Raw genomic sequence first — 19,964 nt, 5'->3', positions numbered from 1 at the left:
CAGCATAGTGGATTAACAATCCTGTAATGGGATCATAAGCCAAACCAAATCTTAGCCAACCAGGCAAGAAGAAAGCTCAGCCAGGTTCAGGATCTGTTGGAATTGGGACATTTTATCATAGATTATCGAGTATGTTACTGAGCCAGCATGCAAATAGATCGATGAATAAATAAAAGAAACACATAAACATCTGTCCCTCAATAACTTTAGAATAGAATAGAATAGAATAGAATAGAATAGAATAGAATAGAATAGAATAGAATAGAATAGAATTCTTTATTGGCCAAGAGTGATTGGACACACAAGGAATTTGTCTTGGTGTAAATATTCTCAGTATACATAAAAGAAAAGATACATTCCTCAAGAGTCGAGAATCATAAGGTACGACACTTAATAATAATCATAGGGTACAATAAGCAATCAAATCATACTAGGAAACAATCAATATAAATCATAAGGATACAAGCCACAAAGTTACAGTCATACAGTCACAAGTGGGAGGGGATGGGTGATAAGTAGTGATGAGAAGATTAACAGTAATAGTAGTGCAGACTTTGTAATAGTTGAACAGTGTTGGGGGAATTATTTATTTAGCAGAGTGATGGCTTTCGGAAAAAAACTGTTCTTGTGTCTAGTTGTTCTGGTGTGCAGTGCTCTATAGCATCGTTTTGAGGGAAGGAGTTGAAACAGTTTATGTCCGGGATGTAAGGGGTCTGTAAATATTTTAGCCTAATTCTTAGCAGATGGTCTCATGAGTATGAAATCTGTAGTGAATTGCAGATAAAAATAAAGAATAAAGAAACCATTTGAGAGCATTTCACCGAGGTAGCCATCGTCGGCACCATCTTGGATCCCATCTATCCATTCTATCTTATTTACTTCTTTCACAGACTTCAAAACAAATCTCTAAGCATCAGAGATTGGAGTGCATAGCTGTCGGAAGACAAGATGAGGCTAGTCTAATAATGTGAGACTTGGGCACAGCCTGTTGTACTTTACTTATTTACTGTGCTTATGTACCACCCAATCTGAGAAGACTCAGAGACGTTTACAATGCAGTACAGGTAGTCCTCAACTTATCACCACCACTGAGCAAAAAAATTATGTTGCAAAGTGAGAAATGTGTTAAGTGAGTTTTGCCCGGTTTTATGACTTTTCTTGCCACATTTGTTAAGTGAATCACTGCAGTTGTTAAATTAGTAACATGGCCGTTAAGTAAATCTGGCTTCCCCGTTGACTTTGTTTGTCCGAAAGCCGCAAAGGGGATCACATAACCCTGGGGATGCTGTGACCGTTATAAATATGAACCAGTTGCCAAGCATCCAAATGTAAATCACAGGTCCATGTGGATGCCACGATGGCTGTAAGTGTGAAAAATGGTCACTTTTTTCAGTGCCTTGTAACTTCGAATGGTCACTAAGCAAACTGTTGTAAGTTGAGGACTACCTGTAATCATGAAACATACAATTGCAACTGAAAAATCACAATTAAAATCTGAGTAAAAACATGCATAAACGCCAGGCTTCCATTTTGTAATCCAAGGAGCAAATCTCTCAGAGCTCAGGATCACAGCATTTTTAAGGAAGAAGGTTAAGTTCATAACAAAAGGATTCCATCTTATTTTCAAACAAGCCTACATGGATTCACAGGCAGAGATAGTATTTCTATGTGGATATGCTATTGAACGTCAATTGTCTAATTCTTCCTTATAAATAGGCAATTATGATGGCAAAATTCTTATCCATTTGTTCACATTCTTACTATGAGGGTGGTTATCTTCTCATGGACAGAATGTTTCCGTTGACTATTTTGGTAACTACTAATTTTAGCTATGTAAGAGGTAGCTCTTAAAATCATTTGTTCAATTTGTGTTAATGCCATCCAAGCAAGACAACATTTTAAAAGGGCTTTCAAAAAGTTCATTTTGGTGGTCTTCCCACAATGCCTGGGCAGGTGCCACTTGTACTACTGGGTGGAGGCTGTTCTCCAAAATGGAGGTTTGCTGTGGAAAAGATCTACCTCTGTGCCCTACCTATCTTGCATCAAGTGCTGAAGAATACATCCTTAAGATACCTAGAAGCCAAGAAATGTCACTCTTGCATTTCCAGATGTGAATTCTGCACGCAGATAACATATGCATGAATATATTCCTTTAAGACAAGGGTGTCAAACTCAAGGCCCAGGGGCCGGATCCGGCCCATGGGGTGCTTAGATCTGGCCACCAGGCTGCCCTTGAAATAGTGAAGGACCAGCCCTCAATGCTTCTGCTAGAGAAAAACAGAGCTCGGGAAGGCTGTATATGGCTTTCCCGAGCTCTGTTTTTGCTGGCAGAGGGTTGCAGGAGGTTGTCGCAGGGCGCCTGTTTTCACTGGCAGAGAGCTTGGGCTACCACAGGCAACCCCGAGATAAGGGATGTCAAGCTGGCCATGCCCCCCTGCCCCTCCCCCTGAGGTCAAACACAATCCTGATGAGGCCCTCACTGAAATAGAGTTTGACACCCCCGATTTAAGAGTATCTGGAGATAGATGCAAAGGCTCATTCCACCTGAAACAACCAAAGCCTCTTCACTGCTGTCATGTCTTCTGCCATTATGACCTTATACGTGACAGATTCCTCTTATACGTGACAGATTCCTATTAGACTATTCAAAACTCTTCCTGGAACTCTTGGCTAATTAGGCCAAAGGATTACTAAGAAGTATGGTTAAGGAGCTCTTTAAACACATGTTATGGTATTGAGAAAATGCATCAATATTTTTCACAGATGGTTCAGTGAAAAAAACTAAATAATACTTCACAGAACACCATGCCTTCAGTGAAATTCAATTCCTGGATGACCACTAAGAGGTATTGCTCCCAAAGACGATTAAATAGCATACACCTGTTTATGGCTATTAATGTTTTTAAATGAGAATTCATGCAGTTGATTGCTATTAACTATATACAAGTTTACAGTCTACATCTGGTTGGCCACTGTAAAATAAGGTACAATTAACAACATTTCAAATAAATTAAATTCACAAGGGAAGAAGAAAACCACAATACATTACCCCTCCTGGATATTTGCATCAGCTGAGGAACTGATGGGAAACTAGAAACACAAGTCTAATGAAAAACAACCCACACTAACCAAGTGCTCTATGCAACTCTATGCAACTTTATCAAAAACATATTACATACTGTAGCTACCCAACAAATTATTAGATAAATGTGCAATTTCCCCTCATCATTTACAATATTAAATACACAATTCTTCAGCTGGACCCAAATCCCACGTATGCTAACAGTTAGTCCATTTATTTTTTTCTTCAAAGATTTTTTTGTCATATTATTCTAAATAGTAGTTAGAATCAAGACATACAGACATGGAGATGGAAAGTTGGCAATATGGTAGCATGTGCTGGCAACAATACCTTGTTGCAATCTTGAATTCATGTCAAATAATTACTCAGTTGGTTTGGTCTGCCAATATTCTTCTGAAATATTAATCTAGTCTGGAAATGGTGTGCCAATCACCCTATAATTAAATTATCTTAATTTCAATCAGCATTACTGTTCTTAATCCTGTCTCTTGTCTTTCTTTGGGGCATATGCGTTTTAAAAATGTTGATTGAAAGCAGTCACATCAAGAAAACTATGACATCAAGCTAAGGCAGCCTTATTTCTCAAAGCTATAGTTCAGATGCTTTTGCAGTTTTCTGATTCAAAAACATCCCATGAATCATTGCAACAACTAATTTCTGTAACTGATTCTTTCTTCTTATTAACAGAAAAGGCAGGGAGGAGGTATAATGACAACAGTGTCCTTCTACTTTTTGCCAGTTTGCAACCAGAAAAGGTGGTAGAACTTGTTGGGGTGCACCAACAGAAGCAAACAATTCTCATGGTGTAATTCTTCATATAGATAACTAGGATTTGCTTAGGTGCGGCATTTTATTTACCCCTCCCCCATTTTCTTGTTCTCAGTTTCTGATAGGATTATATTAATAAAATGTGATTTCTTTTTTGAATATCTGAAAAAAAAAGTAATACCTTTAGTCATGGGTTTTTCAAAACATGCAGAGCAACACTGACCAAATAATGAGTTTTGAAACAAATGCTGTTTAGCCAATACTCTTGGGGTGACTTGAATACAGCAGTGGCTGTTGAATATAGCAATAAGTCTCTGTCCTCAGCTCCATTCGACAGTAAGGATGGACTGATAGGAAGAGGTAGACACACATCCGCAGTTGAGTTTGTTTCCTGCTCATTGTATTGTAGGAAATCAATACAGTAATGACTTCTTTAAAAAGGTTTTTGAAATAATTTACTAACACATGTATACTCATAATTGGAATTTGAAAACAATATTACTCTGGCCCAGTATTCAATCTCTGCCCTTATTTATTTATTTATTTATTATTTTATTTAGTTTGTCAAGCATGTATGAGAAAACAAATACAAAGTAAGAACACAACATAAAACATATAAGTATAAACAGGTATAAGTATATATACATAATAAATGAGTACGAATAAATGGGAACAGTAGGACAGGGACGGTAGGCACACTGGTGCGCTTATGCACACCTCTTTACAGACCTCTTAGGAATGGGGTGAGATCCATGGTAGACAGTTTAAAGTTTGGGGGTTTGAGGATGTAACAAAAGAGTCAAGTAATGAGTTCCAGGCATTTACCACTCTGTTGCTGGAGTCATATTTTCTGCAATCGAGTTTGGAGCGGTTTACTTTGAGTTTGTATCTATTGCATCCTTCTCTCAGTGTGCTGCTATATTTAAAAAAATGATTAATTTGAAACAGTGTAATAGATAATTGACAGCAACGCGTATGCCAAATAGATTTCCTGAAATAATTTTGCCTGGTCTCTGGTGATTAAATAAAAGTTTGCTGATGGTTGCACTGAGAAACATGTTTTAAACCTGTCTCTGACCTGATTCACATCAGCGTTCACAATCTCTTCTTTTCTCCTCCTCTAGTGTGGTTGACAGATCAGAATTATTTGCTTTTTATCAAATTATAATATTATAATAATATAATAATATATAATAACTACACTTGATAATTACATTGTTTCATCCCAGATGTCATTAATAAAAAACCATGCCAGCTTTGTAAACATTAACCATAATTAGTCCATGTTGAGATATTGGCATGCTGCAGTTAATGCAGAAAAAAGCTAAACTTTTAAGTTCTTTGTTTGCAACCATTTTGAGAAGTGACGGGCCACTGCATTCACCCTTATAACATTGACCCATAACTTAAAATTATTGTAATTTAAAGATTATTTCTAATGTTCTTGCAATGTCTACTGCTTCGGTCTTTTTTTGTTGACATCATTTATGTTTGGAATTACCACCCAGAACAACAAGATGCAAAATTTTCTTTTTTCTTTTTCTTTCTTTCTTTCTTTCTTTCTTTCTTTCTTTCTTTCTTTCTTTCTTTCTTTCTTTCCTTCCTTCCTTCCTTCCTTCCTTCCTTCCTTCCTTCCTTCCTTCCTTCCCTCCCTCCCTCCCTCCCTCCTTCCTTCCTTCCTTCTTTTTACCTTCTTTTCCTATTTTCTCTCTTAAAAATTCACAACTCCGAGGAAACCCTGAATCCCCATACTAACGGAAGTAGGCATTGAAATAAATGCATATTCTCCCCAATCTATTCTTATGTCTATTTTCTTATTATCTTATTTTCCCTACCCTGATTTGGGGGACGACGACAGGAACCTATCTTCATAAATTAGGTCCCATCAATACCAATGGCATCATACTATTACTTTCCAGCTAACTGAGCCAACTTTATTATGCAGTGTAGATCAAAATTATTAAGGCAGCTTAAACACATCCAATCTCTGGTCTTGATGCATATTACAAATTCATGCTAAATTGAATGCCTTTACATTTTAAGCCAACATCATCATCTTCAACATCATCTCTGAAGTCCTATCACCATAAATCTACCAAATCTCATCATCATAATCATTCATAATCATTGTCTATACACTGCAGAATGAAGGCTTCTTCTGTATGTTTTCAATCAATACATCTTGAGCAGGGGTGGGATTCAAATTTTGTAACAACTGGTTCTGTGGGCGTGAATAGGTGAGTGTGGCTAAGTAGATATGGCCATGTGACTGGGTGGGCATGGCTTTCTTTTTTTGGCAGCACCCCCCATTTGGGGGGCCTTCTGGGCCTCAGGGAAGCCTCCTGGGGAGTGTTTTTGCTCCCAGAAGGCTTCCCTGGGGCCCAGGAAGGAAACAAATGGAGGGGGCAGGGGGGCGCTGTAAGCCTTCCTCCATTTTTTGCCTTCCTGGGCCTCAGGGAAGCCTCCTGGATGAAGCAGTAACACAGTGAGGGGAATCCCGGCAAAGCTGATCATAGGAACAGCTGATCATTGGGAGGGGGGGAAAGAAATACCTTAAGGAGTGACTGGGCGGGAAAGAATGCAGTCAGTGATATCAGGCATGTATGCAATGTTGCGCATGCGCGATAAGGACTGACTGGGCAGGGAGGGGAGGGGCGGGTGGAGAGGGGCAAGATTTGCTGGTTCTCCAAGCTGCGCAGAATCATAACCACCGGTTCTATAGAACTGATCCGAACCGGTAGAATCCTACCCCTGGTTTTGAACTTTCCTTTGCCAATTGGGCCCACAATACTCTATATATCACTAAAACTTCCATTCCTGTAACCTTTAACTGGGTGAAATGGTTCATCATAGAGTAACAGTTTTTGAACCAAGGTACTTTAAACATGCAAACTTATCAAATGCATCCAAAAGCTGAGTCTGAGAACTCTGACTCCTGTGGAATTGAAATTTGGCAATTTTATAAAATTTTATGGCATAAAAAATATCATAAAGCATATAATACAAAACATTTCCTATGCTAATGTTTGACCATGCTCCACAGTTCAATATGAGCTATTTTTAAGGTGGGTACAGCTCTGAATGTATCCCAGGTAGCACATTAGAAATTAGGTCACTGTAGAAGGCATTGAAGAATCTGGTAAGGAAATAACTGTGAAAGGATCACCCAATGGGGCATGAGTTGTTTAATATTGGGATATTGATAGAAAACTTCCATTGTTCAAATACAAGTGAATTTGTTCCATTGCGTAAGTAATTCCTTTGTTGTCTTGCATATTTTCCTTTATTAACATTTCTGCCTGAGGCAGGAAAACATGCAGTTCTACCACTGAGTAAATTCTGCAGTACTGACATATGTTAGGCCAACCCCTCAATCATTGCTCCACCTCCACATATTATTAAGATGACAGTTTGTATAAAGCACTAGCAGCAACAGTTTGCAGCCAGCTGTAGGTCTGAGTTCTTCTCTGCGTCATCTCCAAGAGTCAAAAATGCAGAGACCTACTGAATGTCCAGTTACTGTAAGTCTACATTCATATCTTCTTCTTCTTCTCCTTATGCAGTAGACAACTTGAGTAGATCTAAGTGTAGAGTTAAATTTCTATACATTTCTGGAATTGTCCTAAAACAATAGCATCTTAATTCCAAACCCATTGAATGTAAAAATGCCTCGGGAAACCACATAGATTATAAAATAGGAATAACAAACAAGTAAGTAAGCAAGGAGTAATTCTAAATGTAAGATGTTATTTCAAGACAGCTTTCCATTTACAAATCCTACAGCACCAGACACCCAGAAATACAAAAATGTAATTTGTGCTCTTCAATGAGTAAAATTTTCATAGAAGAAATTTTGGAAGAAGGTTGAAAGAGTCCACTCAAATATGCTTAGCTATAAGTCCCCATTACAGTGAGAAACAACCCTGTATTTCACATTAACCTGCAATTTATTAAACACCTATTTTGTCAAAATGTAAACCTATTTTTATATAGCATTTTATAGTACTTGTATACATTCTGTGTTTCTATTTGCTGATTATTTCAGATGGTATAGATCTGGTTGGATTACTTTGAAATACAGACTGAACAAAATCCTTGAGCAAGCCTAGTAATTTTTAAGCTATTATTATGACCCACCTGTTTTGAAATACTGTCTTTCAAGTTTCAGGGAAATCTCTGAGATAAAATTCACAGTCTTTTTCCCTGCAAAACCATTTGTATAATATTTAGATTTCTACATTGGATCATTTTTTAAAATAACATTTTAACTGAATTTTAATTTCATAATTACAAATGGCATGAAGATAACAATAACCAATTGGAAAATCTAAAAAAAAATAAAGGTGCCGCTTACATTTCTAAAATAATTCCTGAAGAAAAGTTGTTTTACCTATGAAAGAGGTATTAATATTATTAATACTATTAATATATGAAGAGAAAAAAGATCATACCATATAAAATGTGGGATGTAATTATTCTTACAATAAAACCAGTTGCTGAGCATGTTGCTATTAGGATGAAATACAGGATTATTTTAATTGATGTTATTTCCATAGGATTAGCAATGTGTATAAGAAAATTAAAAATAATTCTTTTTAAGAAGATTCTTGCTTCCCTTATCAAATCAGGGAATTTATTCTGGATCCATATTCTTTGATGCTTCTGAATATATTTTGTGACTGAAACACATATATTTTATTACTTTTCATCCAGACCACTATTACATAATATCTTCTAAGTGTTTTGCTAAAGCCACTGAAAGTTAAACATCATTTGTTCTAGATTCTTGGTTTTTAAATAAGTTCAGCAGATAAAAAAATTAGGCATTTTGAATTACAGCTATTTTCAATTATTTATTGTTCGCAGTTTTTCTATTAAGCACTCATCTGCTCAGTGCTTCTCTGAAAATGATGTACATGACAGGGGCTGATTATCTTGTCCTGCAGTGATATTTTCATTAACAGCCAAATGATACTAATGTCATGCTCCTGGTGGAGACTGACTCTGACAAAGGGCAGAGGTCGGCTGAGCAGTCAGAGGAGGACCCAGGCCCATCCCCTACCCATACTAGGGCATGCAGAGAGGAGGAAAAATATGATCAGGGAAAAATGTGATCTACTTGGGAGGAGAGGGCCATGATCCTCTTCATGAGTTACAGGTTGGACCTGCGTGCTAACAAACTCTGGAGGCAAATTTGTATTTTATTCCTGGATGAGTGTTTTTCCTGGATGAGGTTTATCTTGGTTGGTCTTCTTCCAACAGACTGTACCTGGTTATTTTCCCGAAGTTTGTAATTATCTTGATTTGTCATGGAACTTTCTTCAGTGTGGTTTGTTTTTGGTTTTTGCTTCGTTATCTGCTCTTTGAATTTGAACTGTATTTCTTTTGTTTGGAATGTTATTTTGGAAATAGTTTAATCTTCAACTGTGAACAATTAAACAGCGAAGTCAAGTTGAAGACATTAAAGGACCTTTATTTACGTTTTGTTTTTTGTTATATTTTTGATACACTCTGGGTCATCCCAACTAAGATATCTGTAGTGACTAATCATGTGTACTCAGGATTATATACCACTGATTTCAGATAGAAAACATAATTTATTTCATAAAAATGGAAACAGATGGCATAGTGCTCCCTGACAGTTATAGGCCAAATAAAACCAAACACTATGAATGTTAAACATTATTATCTCTGTTCAATAAAAACAGTAATGGAATTGAATTTTTTTTACTACCGGTTCTGTGGGCGTGGCTTGACGAGCATGGTATGGCTTGGTGCTCATGGCAGGGGAAGGAAACTGTAAAATTTCCATTCCCACCCCACTCCTGCCAAAATGAGATTATGTAATAATCCAACATGATAACTTTCCCCCATCTCCTTGACCAACATTTAGCATTCTGTCAACTGATTAGTTCATGAAATCTGGTAATATACTGTATAAAAATGGTTTGTTCTGAGATAATATGTTGATTGAACCCTGTCATAGCATTTGTAAACCATGAATTATGTTTGTGTATGGTGAAAAGCTAGGTGAACTAGATGTCATTACACAAATTGTGGGTTAGCAGAATTAGTGACTCAGGAATGCTGAAACATTGTTAGTGGTACTTAGGTTGGGCTATCTGAGAAGTCACATCCAGGCTATCACCAGACAGCATCAAAGATGATCGGAAACTCCAATTCTGCTGCCATCTTGTAGTTATCTAGATTTTGAAAGTTCAGCTAATGTTTTGTAGACAACAGATGATAATTTGCCCAAATTCACAGGTAATCCAGCAGAAGAGGGAAAGTTCCAGCAGCAACAAGGAGTCAAGTCTAGACATAAAATGAATTCTTCTCTTCAACCAAAACAAGGCAATTTGGTCAGCAAAATTCAGGTCTCTATTATAAATGTGTATAAACAACAAGAAAGAAGAATTCCGTTAAATGTCTTCTACATTTCACATTCACTTATGAAAAAAATACATTTCCAGTGACAAAATGTTCTACAAGCACAGAATAGTCTTCGGATTTATAATCATTTAATTAACTGGTTAATTAATAACCAGTCTTTTAGTAGTTATAATAGTCTGCTTTGTCATTATTGCAATATACTTGGTGGTTATTTGGGGGGGGTTGCAAAGTATATCTTTTAAATTATTATTATGGTTTTGGTCGCTTAGTCAGCCAAATGTTTAGATTTTATTCATATACTGAGTTCTTTCCAAGGACCTGGGATAGAGAAATGTTGTTTTTGATAGGTTGAAAGATATTTTACATGTAAGATATTCTAAGTAAAGCTGCCTTTTGCAGTTGACTGGTGAGGATTTTGTCAATGCTGATGGTGTTCAAGTGGTGTTCCAGATGAATTGCACCTAAGGCATCTATTACTATTGGTACTTTTGTTTTCTTTTGCCACAGATCATTCTTCTTCTATTTGCACATCTTTGTCTTTTGTGTTTTTTCTTCAGCTCTTCTATTTTGCTGTCTCCAGGTACTACAAATGAAGTCCATTATCCACACTTTTTTGTCTTTCTTATCAACCCTTATTAAGTCTAGGCTGTTATGTGGCAGATGCTTCTCTGTTTGAATTCTAAAGTCCCAGGACATTCTAACTTCTTCATTATTTATTACTTTGCCTATTTTGTAGTCACACCAGTTCTTGCTTGCAGGCAGATAATATTCCTTGCACATATTCCAAAGCACCATTATTGCTACTTTATATGTTTTGTTGTGTGGTCTACGTGATCTTTTTGTAGCTGCCAACTAGGTATTATTATGGTTTGTCACATTACTGCCATTATGTACACAAGAATGTGAAATCACAGCCGCCAGCTCTTTAGCTGGTATTAGCCTTCCTACTCATGGAGTGCTTCCCAAGAACCTAGAATGTTGTAATATATTAGCATAGTCCATGTGCAGATCCAAGCAGCGTGGCCTTTTATAATTGATAGCTGGAGGGTTTGTCACTGCACCTATTTTATTATTAGGAAATTATCAGACAAGAATAAAAAACAATCCAGCAACAATAATATATGCTGACTGGTCAATTCTGGGTGTAGACGTTCTCACATCTTCAAATTGCCAAAGTTGAGAAACACAGCTCTAGAGAGTCCAGTAGACAAAAAGAATTTTCTGATCAATTAACTTCCTCTTTAAATCATAAGAATATTTAACACTTCTTAAAACCTGGACCTACTTATTTCCCAGATATGAATAATTCATTTTTCTTCCATAGTTCATAAATCATAATAGGTGATAAACAGATCTGTCATACCAGCATTAAGTTCCATTTATTTTAGATTCTTAGAGAAATAAATGGTTGGTTGCATTTCAAAAACAGCTTCTTTAACAATAAATGCATTAATATATGTATCTGTTCTCTTTATATCTCTAATAGGGCAAATACTGCCTGAGCTCTTGCTTGCCATTTTAGCTTAGATCAGCAAAACCTGAATCAACTTGTTTTGATTGCTGTAATAGCCTAGGTTCTGAATGAATCTTCAAAGGCAGCAATTAGTGGCTACAGATGTTTCAACTTCCTCTTCTAGTTGCAGGTTCTTTGTCCAAGCCACCCCTGAAGCTATAATCCAGACCTTAATCATGGGCCATTCACCTACTTTCTTGAGGAAAGTAGCATTCCTGGCATGCAAGATGGACAGGTTCATCTCTCCTTTGAGGCAACACGGCACTCTTTCCCAGGGCCACGAAGAGTTTGGGGATCTTCTGCAAAATTTGAACATCCAAGATTTAGGGAAATGTCAGCATGGCTGAACTGGAGTGGAACCTTGGCAAAGAAGAGAGAAAACTTCTCAGGGCTTGTTATTCTGCTATGCCCAAAGCCACTACTTTCTCTCAGCATCCTGCCCTTTATTTTACATATTCCATAATCAAATAAAATTAATGTCCTATTAAAAAAAGGAAAACAATATGTGCCAGTTTCATTTTACCTACCTCGCTCTGTATAATTTTGTGCACATATACTTCCATGTTTTCTTCTTTGGCATTCCTAAATTCTCCTAAAGGATCGGTGTGCACAAACATGACAGAGAAGTCACATAGATTTTAGCATCACTTTAAAGGAGCTGTGCCCTTCCCAGATTCCACAAAGAGATAACCTTGGTTTGTAGTGTTGCAGTTGGTTGCTATGTTTGTATTTCTGCATACCTTCAAAACATCTTTTAGAGATCAAAGCTGAAGCGCAGCACAGCCTTACATCACAACAGCCAACACCTTTCCATGAGTCTCTTTCTGTGGCCTTTCTCCACGCTGCCCCGCCCCCAATATCCATGACTTTTTAAAAAATTGTCTCGCTGGAAAACACGTTTCAAAATTTTCCTCTTCCACTTTCCTAGCTTTTTAGGAACCTTTCATCAAAATGATACCAGGAGAAACGAGTAATAAAGAAAACAATAGGACGACAATGAACTGCACACACAGAAAAGAGAAACCAAAATGTCTTTTTGATATAGCATATTGTATATTATATATACATATAGTATATTGTGGTATCCAACTACCTTTCACAGTGTGGCAAAACGATTAAGCTAATTAAAATGTTGGAAGCTGTGAGGGAGCATTGAAGGCCATAGGGGGAGGAGTCAAGGATCAAATAACTCAAGAGACTACTCTTCTTTTGTGCAGTCTTGTAAAGTTTGGATGAACAACCAACCCTGCATTTGTCAATCTTTCATCTTTGATATCTTTTCCAATTATATCAGAAGCAATCAAGGATTTAGGAATCCACATGTCCTCGATATAAAAGATATTATAAACAAGGCTTAGCAGATAAGAGGCCTGCTGCAGGCTTTCTTCTAGTTAAACCCAAGTAGGATATTAATCTTATCTGATTATGAAATATGTCAAAGGGAGCATGATTTCTTGGGAGTGAAGCAGTTATGCTGGTTGAGAGTTTATAGGAGATATACTAATGCTTACAGAAATCACCAGGATAAAGGAAACTGCTACGTCCAAAGGTAAATCTGTGTTTGCAGAATCTGGACTGTACAGGAAGTCCTCGATTTACAACAGTTCATTTAGTGACTGTTCCAAGTTACAACGGCAATGAGAAAAAGTGACTTATGACCATTTTCCACACTGTCTGACCATTGTCACATGACCGTTTTTATCACATGATAAAAATTCAGATGATTGGCAATGGGTTCATATTTATTAAGGTGACCAACTTGAAAAGGAGGACACAAATAAATGGAAGAAAAAAAACAAATACGGCGATTTACAGATTAGTCTTCAAATATCAAAAAGGAGGACATGTAGGAGGACACTTTTCGAAGGAGGACAGAACTTACAAAAGAAGGACTGTCCTCCCTAAAGGAGGACGGTTGGTCACCGTATACTTATGACAGTTGTGGTGTCCCAGGGTATTTTTTAGGGGGGGTGGTGTATGATTTTTCACCAGCTTTTTGTGACTTTCTGACGAGCACAATCAACGGGGAAGCCAGATTCACTTAACAACCATGTTACTAATAACTGTTGTGATTCATTTAATCACTCTAGGAAGAAAATGGCATAAAATGGGGCAAAACTCCCTTAACGTCTCACTTAGCAACATGAATGTTGGGCTCAATTGTGTTTGTATGTCGAGGACTAACTGTATTTAAGGGGGTAACTTAGAGTGTATTACTTGCCACAAATACAGCAGTTTAGATAATGATTACCAAGAAATAGATTCAGTCTAGTTGGTTTCTCTGTGTAGAGTTGAAGGGGATGTGACTTTATTATCTTCCACCCCAGAAAGCAAAATATCTCTGGCTTTCGCTCTCTCTACCACTCCTCATTCTAGCTTCCGCTCAGTGAATTGATTTTTATTCAAAACAACACAGTGGGGTAGGTTTGTTTTATTTTGTTTTGTTAATGTTCAGATGTAAACACAGATTTAATACTTGGTTTATCAACGTGTTTGCAAAACACGTTATGCCATTTCAGTTGTAGACTTTAAGCAGCTTACAATTAGTAATGCCTTACCTTCAGAATAATTTTATCAGGAAAAAAAAAATAGTTTAACCCAAAGCCTCTCATAAAACTCATGGGACAACACATTCAAAATGTGGACAAACTGGAATACTTATTCTTCAAGGCTCTGCAGAAGAGTGGCATTTTAACCAACCTCCTGAATATTACAGTTAGTCTTCAACTTATGGCTGGTTGCTTAGTGACCATTCAAAGTTACAATGGACCTCCTCAGGGCCAGGACTATTTATGCCCTGGATTCAAAGTTCTCATGGTGTCCCCCATCAAGATTACATGATCATATTTTAGGCACTCAGCAACCGGTCAATATTTAGGGCCATTTGCAGAACCTGTGATGTGATTGTAATTTATGACTTTTTTTTTGCCAGAAATCAAAGTTTACTTCTGGTTTCTGGGAAAAAATGCCCATTGTAGACAATGGAATCATTTAACGAACACTGTATTTGCTTAATGACTTGATTCACTTAATGTGAGCTTCAGAAAAGGTTGTAAAGTGGGATATGTTCACAGGCCGAGCCAATTAATGACCAGCAGTATGACTTATGACTGTAACTCTGGGTGTCATGCCCCTGTCAGAGTCTGAATCCAAGGAGGAAGATGAACAGCTGACAGGGAGTGGGAGTATGGCTCTGTTGGCTGTGGAGGAAACTGGGGAAGGCAAAGTCCCACTGGGCAGAGCAGGGAAGAGGTAGAACAAGGGAGAGGGAGTTCAGAGGAAGACCCAGGCCCACCCGCTCTTCATCCTAGGGCATGCCGGGAGGAACGGAGAAGAGAGCAACGTGGGTTGCGTGGCTTACGGAGGAGGAAAGGGCTCTGATTCCCTTCATTAGCCACACCTGGGACTGAGAGTTTAAAAGAGATGCAAGCTGAGTACAGTGTCTGCTGGGAACAAACATGAGTTTATCTTGTGTTGACTTTGGTTATCTGCATTCCAGGCATCCTCCCAACCATGTTGAATTACTGTCGTTCCTTCACGTTTTGAATTCCTTCTCTTGCTCTGCTGGACTAATTACCTCATTTTGCCTTGATTGAACTTATAGTTACAGTTTTTGTTGACCACATTTTGGACTTGATTCTCTGCAGCCAAAGGCTGTTCCTGGGAGAGTTTTTCTCCAGCCCAGAAGGTAACCAGGACATTGGGGGCAAAGTTGGAGCTAATAAAGGGACTTCTACTGATTATCTGACTGTGTTGCCATTGTGCCACACCCTGGGTCATCACACTGGGCTTGATTCTGGTTGTAAGTCAAGGGCTGTCGTGTACAGGGATAACTTGAGAACTTTGACAGGCAATATGGAGGCCATCGCAAAGATGGGTTTCTGAAAGATGACCTCTCCTTAATTCATGTGGGTTAGGCAAATTTTGAATGGAGTTGAGCTATATAGACTTTTTATAGAATAGCATCATAAACTGCACTTGAAATAAATTAATAGCCAAAGTAATTCCTAGAATAAAGATATAACAGAAAGAAATTAATTGTCAACCTCTGTGAGGTGAACAGCTGCAACTTATAAAGGTACAGTTTCCAGGTTGTTTGCAAGAGCAGATCTATGTAGAGATAATGGCAGTAGTCCAGCCAGGAGGTATCAGAGAATGAATGATAATTGTTAGCGTGTCCTTTTTCAGAAAAAGCCTTGCCTGTAGTTTCCCCTTGCTTCTCTATCAGGAACTCTGAGTCCAAGAAGATTCCAGAATGTGGATCTGCTCCTTATCAGGACTGCAACATTCTTCGAGCTAAGGATGGAGTTGGAAGGCATCTGAAGCAATAGCCATTCCAATTTGCTGAGATTAAACCTATGAGCCACGGTGGTGTAGGGGTTAGGGTGCAGTACTGCAGACTAATTCTGCTGACTGCCTGCAAATCAGCAGTTCAAATCTCACCAGGCTCAAGGTTGACTCAGCCTTCCCTCCTTCCAAGGTGGGTAAAATGAGGATCCAAAATTGTTGGGGGGCAATAAGCTGACTGTAAACCACTTCGAGAGGGCTGTAAAGCACTCTAAAGCGGTATATAAGTCTAAGTGCTATTGCTATTAGCTTGTTCTCCCCATCCAGTTCCTCACAGCTACAAGATACTGGGTCCAGACTTCCACATTTTCTGCTGAGAAAAGAAATACAGCTGAGTATCATCCACATAAGGATGATATTTCATGACAAACTGATGGATAACCTTTCCCATTGGATTCCTTCAGAAGTTACACAATATGGAGAAGATTCAACCTCCCTTCCCCTTCTCCCATAGCTAAAGTAGCTTACTTACAAAAACATGGAACTAATAAAACAGTGCTTCCAACCCCAATCCTTTGCCAATGGCTCAGAAGGATACCATGGTTGACAATACTGAAAGCTACTGAGAATCCAGATGGATCAAGAAGTCTGCACTTCCTCTATCTATCCAGGGCCTACCATACGTCACTCATAAGAGTAACCAATGTGGTTTCTATCCCATGTCTAAACCTGATTTCTAATCATAAGAGATCTAGTTTAATGTACTTTATCTAAACCCTCTATAGTTGTCTCACCACTTTCTTCAAGCTCACCACTTTCTTCAAGTGCAAGTTAGAAATAAGACGGAAGTCCACATTGAATGGCTTGAGAGATGATCTCTAGAGAAGGGGTGCACTGATGTGTATTTTTCAAGGCAAACGATACTATCCAATTTTTCAGATGCATTCATTTCCCAAAGCCAGTCCAGTAAGTCCTCACACAGTCTTGCACATTCAGTGAAAAACAATTTGGTAGGAAATCTGATTCTAAAGAATAAAATGCAGATGGAGAGATGCCAGCCTATCCATAAGAGGGGGATAAATAGTCTGTTTTGCAAAAAGAAAAAGAAAATGCAAGATGTTTAAACAATGTTTCTGTGCATAAGGATAGTTCTTGAATCACAGCAGTTGCTGAACTTTGAGTATGGCTTCCTATTGTCTTCAGTATATAGCAATCATCTGTGGCTCCTGGATTTCATGCAAGCTTGCGGAAATAGTTCATTCCTTCCTATGTGAAACCTGATAGTTAATTTAAGATGCAATCTGGAAAGGATTCACCAATTCCAGGGATCCTTACACATACCCATGAACACAATGAGACTGCCTTCCATCATTCCAGCTCAGGAGGTTTCCACTTGCTTTACCCCATTCTCAATAAAACATAGGAAAGAAGGTGATATAAACCCTACATAACTCTAACTGCATGGAACAGCTTTCATTAACCATCCCTCACTCATTCAGAGGATTTTTATTCCTATCGCAAATCTTCTGTATCTAGCTCCAGCAACTAACATCCAATAGGACTGTCCAAGAAATGTGAAATCTCTCTGCAGTAATATTTCTGCACAGAGAAACCTCCACACTTTTGATTCTGAAACTATCAACCATCTCAGACATGTTTTCCTCCTTTTCAGGTTCCTAGTCCTATTTCATTCTTAGCACCCCAGATGTAGGACTTTTTCTTCCTTCTCCATTTCTGCCCAGTGACTAGATTCCAATGGTAGTATTTATACCTGGCCAAAGCAGCAGCAACCCAAGAAACATAGTAGTTATTACCTATGCTCAGTCTGCCAATGATCAACATACCAACATGCTTTTACTTGCTGGCTCAGAATGTCATAATTTTCACTAGTACCATCATATGTAGCTATGGCAGTGGCTGGAGCTTTGAAGTGGGTGGAGGGTGGGGGGGACACCATTCTGATCCCTTCCTAAGTCCTTCTCAGCCTTGAGCATTCAGCGTTAATGATAGGACACAAGGTATCGACTTTAGAACCTTCTAGGTGGAATAACAAAAGAGGCAGACAGTAGTTTCAATTTGCTGGGACATTAACAATGTCATGGCTCACATCTTTGGTGCCATTTGCTTTGTTTGGTTTGGTCTGCAGGAGCTGTTTTATGAAGATCAATGTTTCTGTAGTTCGTTTGGTGGTGGGAAGCTATAGGTTCGTACCTATAGTGAATGGTCACCAACCTTTTGGACCTCGGGGACCACCAAACTCATATCATAATTTTAAATCCCAGAGACCACTAACTGGTTCTGTGGGCATGGCCTAATTTGTGGGTCGTGGCTTGGTGGTCATGACTGGCTGGGCATGGCTTGTATGTAAATATTATAAATATTTATATAAATATTGAATTTTTTATAAAAAAGAGCAACTTTTACCAAAATCCGGCAAAGCAGGCAGGCAGATTGAGTTGCTCACAGAATCATTCAATGATCTATATATCTGCCATCGGCTAGCTCAGTCTCTCAAATTTGCTTGCTGTGAGTCTGCACTGAATAATAAAACCTTCAGACCTAAGGGAGGTTCGGCTGTGCTTAAAAGCAGAGCCAAAGATCTAAAGACTAGCTAGAAAGCAAGAAATCCAACCATTTCCTGCTTCCTAGCTAATCTAAATCTCCCCAGCACAGCAGAACAGCTGATGGTCAGAAAAAGGAAAAATAGCAATTTAGCAGGCAAGTTTGCTGGGTAAGGAGTGAGTCAGTAGGGAGGGTTCCCACAGGCCATGTGGGTGGTGCAGCCTTGTGTTTCTGCGCAGCCTGGATTAATTACTTTGGGGGGGGGTGCTCTGGGGGTGAGATTTATCTGCAACCCACCAAAAATTTCTCACGGCCCACCAGTTGGCAACCACTGATCTAAAAGACATCTGTTATATATAGCAGTATTTTTTAACTGAAAGACTCTGGTGAAATTCTGGGTTTAAAAATAATATACTCTACAAGGGAGGTCAGTGATTTTTGAGGTTGTTCATCAAAGATGAGTACTTGGACAAGGGGCACTGCAGGGATATAATTTTCCCTATAGTAGTGAGGTTGTTGTTTACATTTATTCTTTTGAAACCAAAAAGGCTTAAGACTCTGTCCACTTGCACAGCTCTCTGAAAACTAAACAAAAGAGGACTAAATTTAGTATGGAGGTAGAATATGGCAAAAAAAAAAAAAAGAATTCTAAAAATAATAATCTGCATGCCCCTTAACTTTTTTAAAAATGTAGCTTCTACAGATCTACTTTTTTAAAAAGTACAGGTGAAACTCGAAAAATTGGAATATTGTGCAAAAGTTCATTTATTTCAATAATGCAACTTAAAAGGTGAACCTAATATATGAGATAGATGCATTACACGCAAAGCAAGATAGTTCAAGCTGTGATTTGTCATAATTGTGATGATTATGGCTTACAGCTCATGAAAACCTCAAATTCAAAATCTCAGGAAATTAGAATATTACATGCAATCAATAAAACAAGGATTGTACATAGAACAATATCGGACCTCTGAAAAGTATAAGCATGCATATGTACTCAGTACTTGGTTTGGGCCCCTTTTGCAGCAATTACTGCCTCAATATGGCGTGGCATGGAAGCTATCAGCCTGTGACTCTGCTGAGGTGTTATGGAAGACCAGGATGCTTCAATAGCAGCCTTCAGCTCTTCTTCATTGTTCGGTCTCATGTCTCTTATCTTTCTCTTGGCAATGCCCCATAGATTCTCTATGGGGTTCAGGTCAGGTGAGTTTGCTGGCCAATCAAGCACAGTAATCCCACCTTCACTGAACCAGGTTTTGATGCTTTTGGCAGTGAGGGCAGGTGCCAGGTCCTGCTGGAAAATGAAGTCAGCTCGTCTGCGGAAGGGAGCATGAAATGCTCCAAAATCTCCTGGTA

At 38.4% G+C, this 19,964-nt stretch overlaps 1 protein-coding gene across 1 annotated transcript in view; it reads left to right on the top strand.

Moving 5' to 3' along the window:
• The first annotated feature begins 7,302 nt into the window (after window positions 1-7,302).
• Window positions 7,303-19,964, top strand: part of LOC113435963 (uricase-like) — a 42,474-nt gene continuing 29,812 nt past the window's right edge. Inside the window, exon 1 of the mRNA XM_087930097.1 lies at window positions 7,303-7,371. Coding sequence (XP_087786223.1) covers window positions 7,342-7,371 — 30 coding nt within the window. The 5' untranslated portion in view covers window positions 7,303-7,341. The remainder of the gene's footprint in view (window positions 7,372-19,964) is intronic.

The sequence above is a fragment of the Pseudonaja textilis genome, chromosome 3, assembly GCF_049901715.1.
Source record: "Pseudonaja textilis isolate UNSWEBS1 chromosome 3, rPseTex1.2, whole genome shotgun sequence".
NCBI classification, from domain to species: domain Eukaryota; kingdom Metazoa; phylum Chordata; class Lepidosauria; order Squamata; family Elapidae; genus Pseudonaja; species Pseudonaja textilis.
Note: the sequence above shows the minus strand (reverse complement) of the source record. Positions and strands in the feature narration are given on the sequence as shown.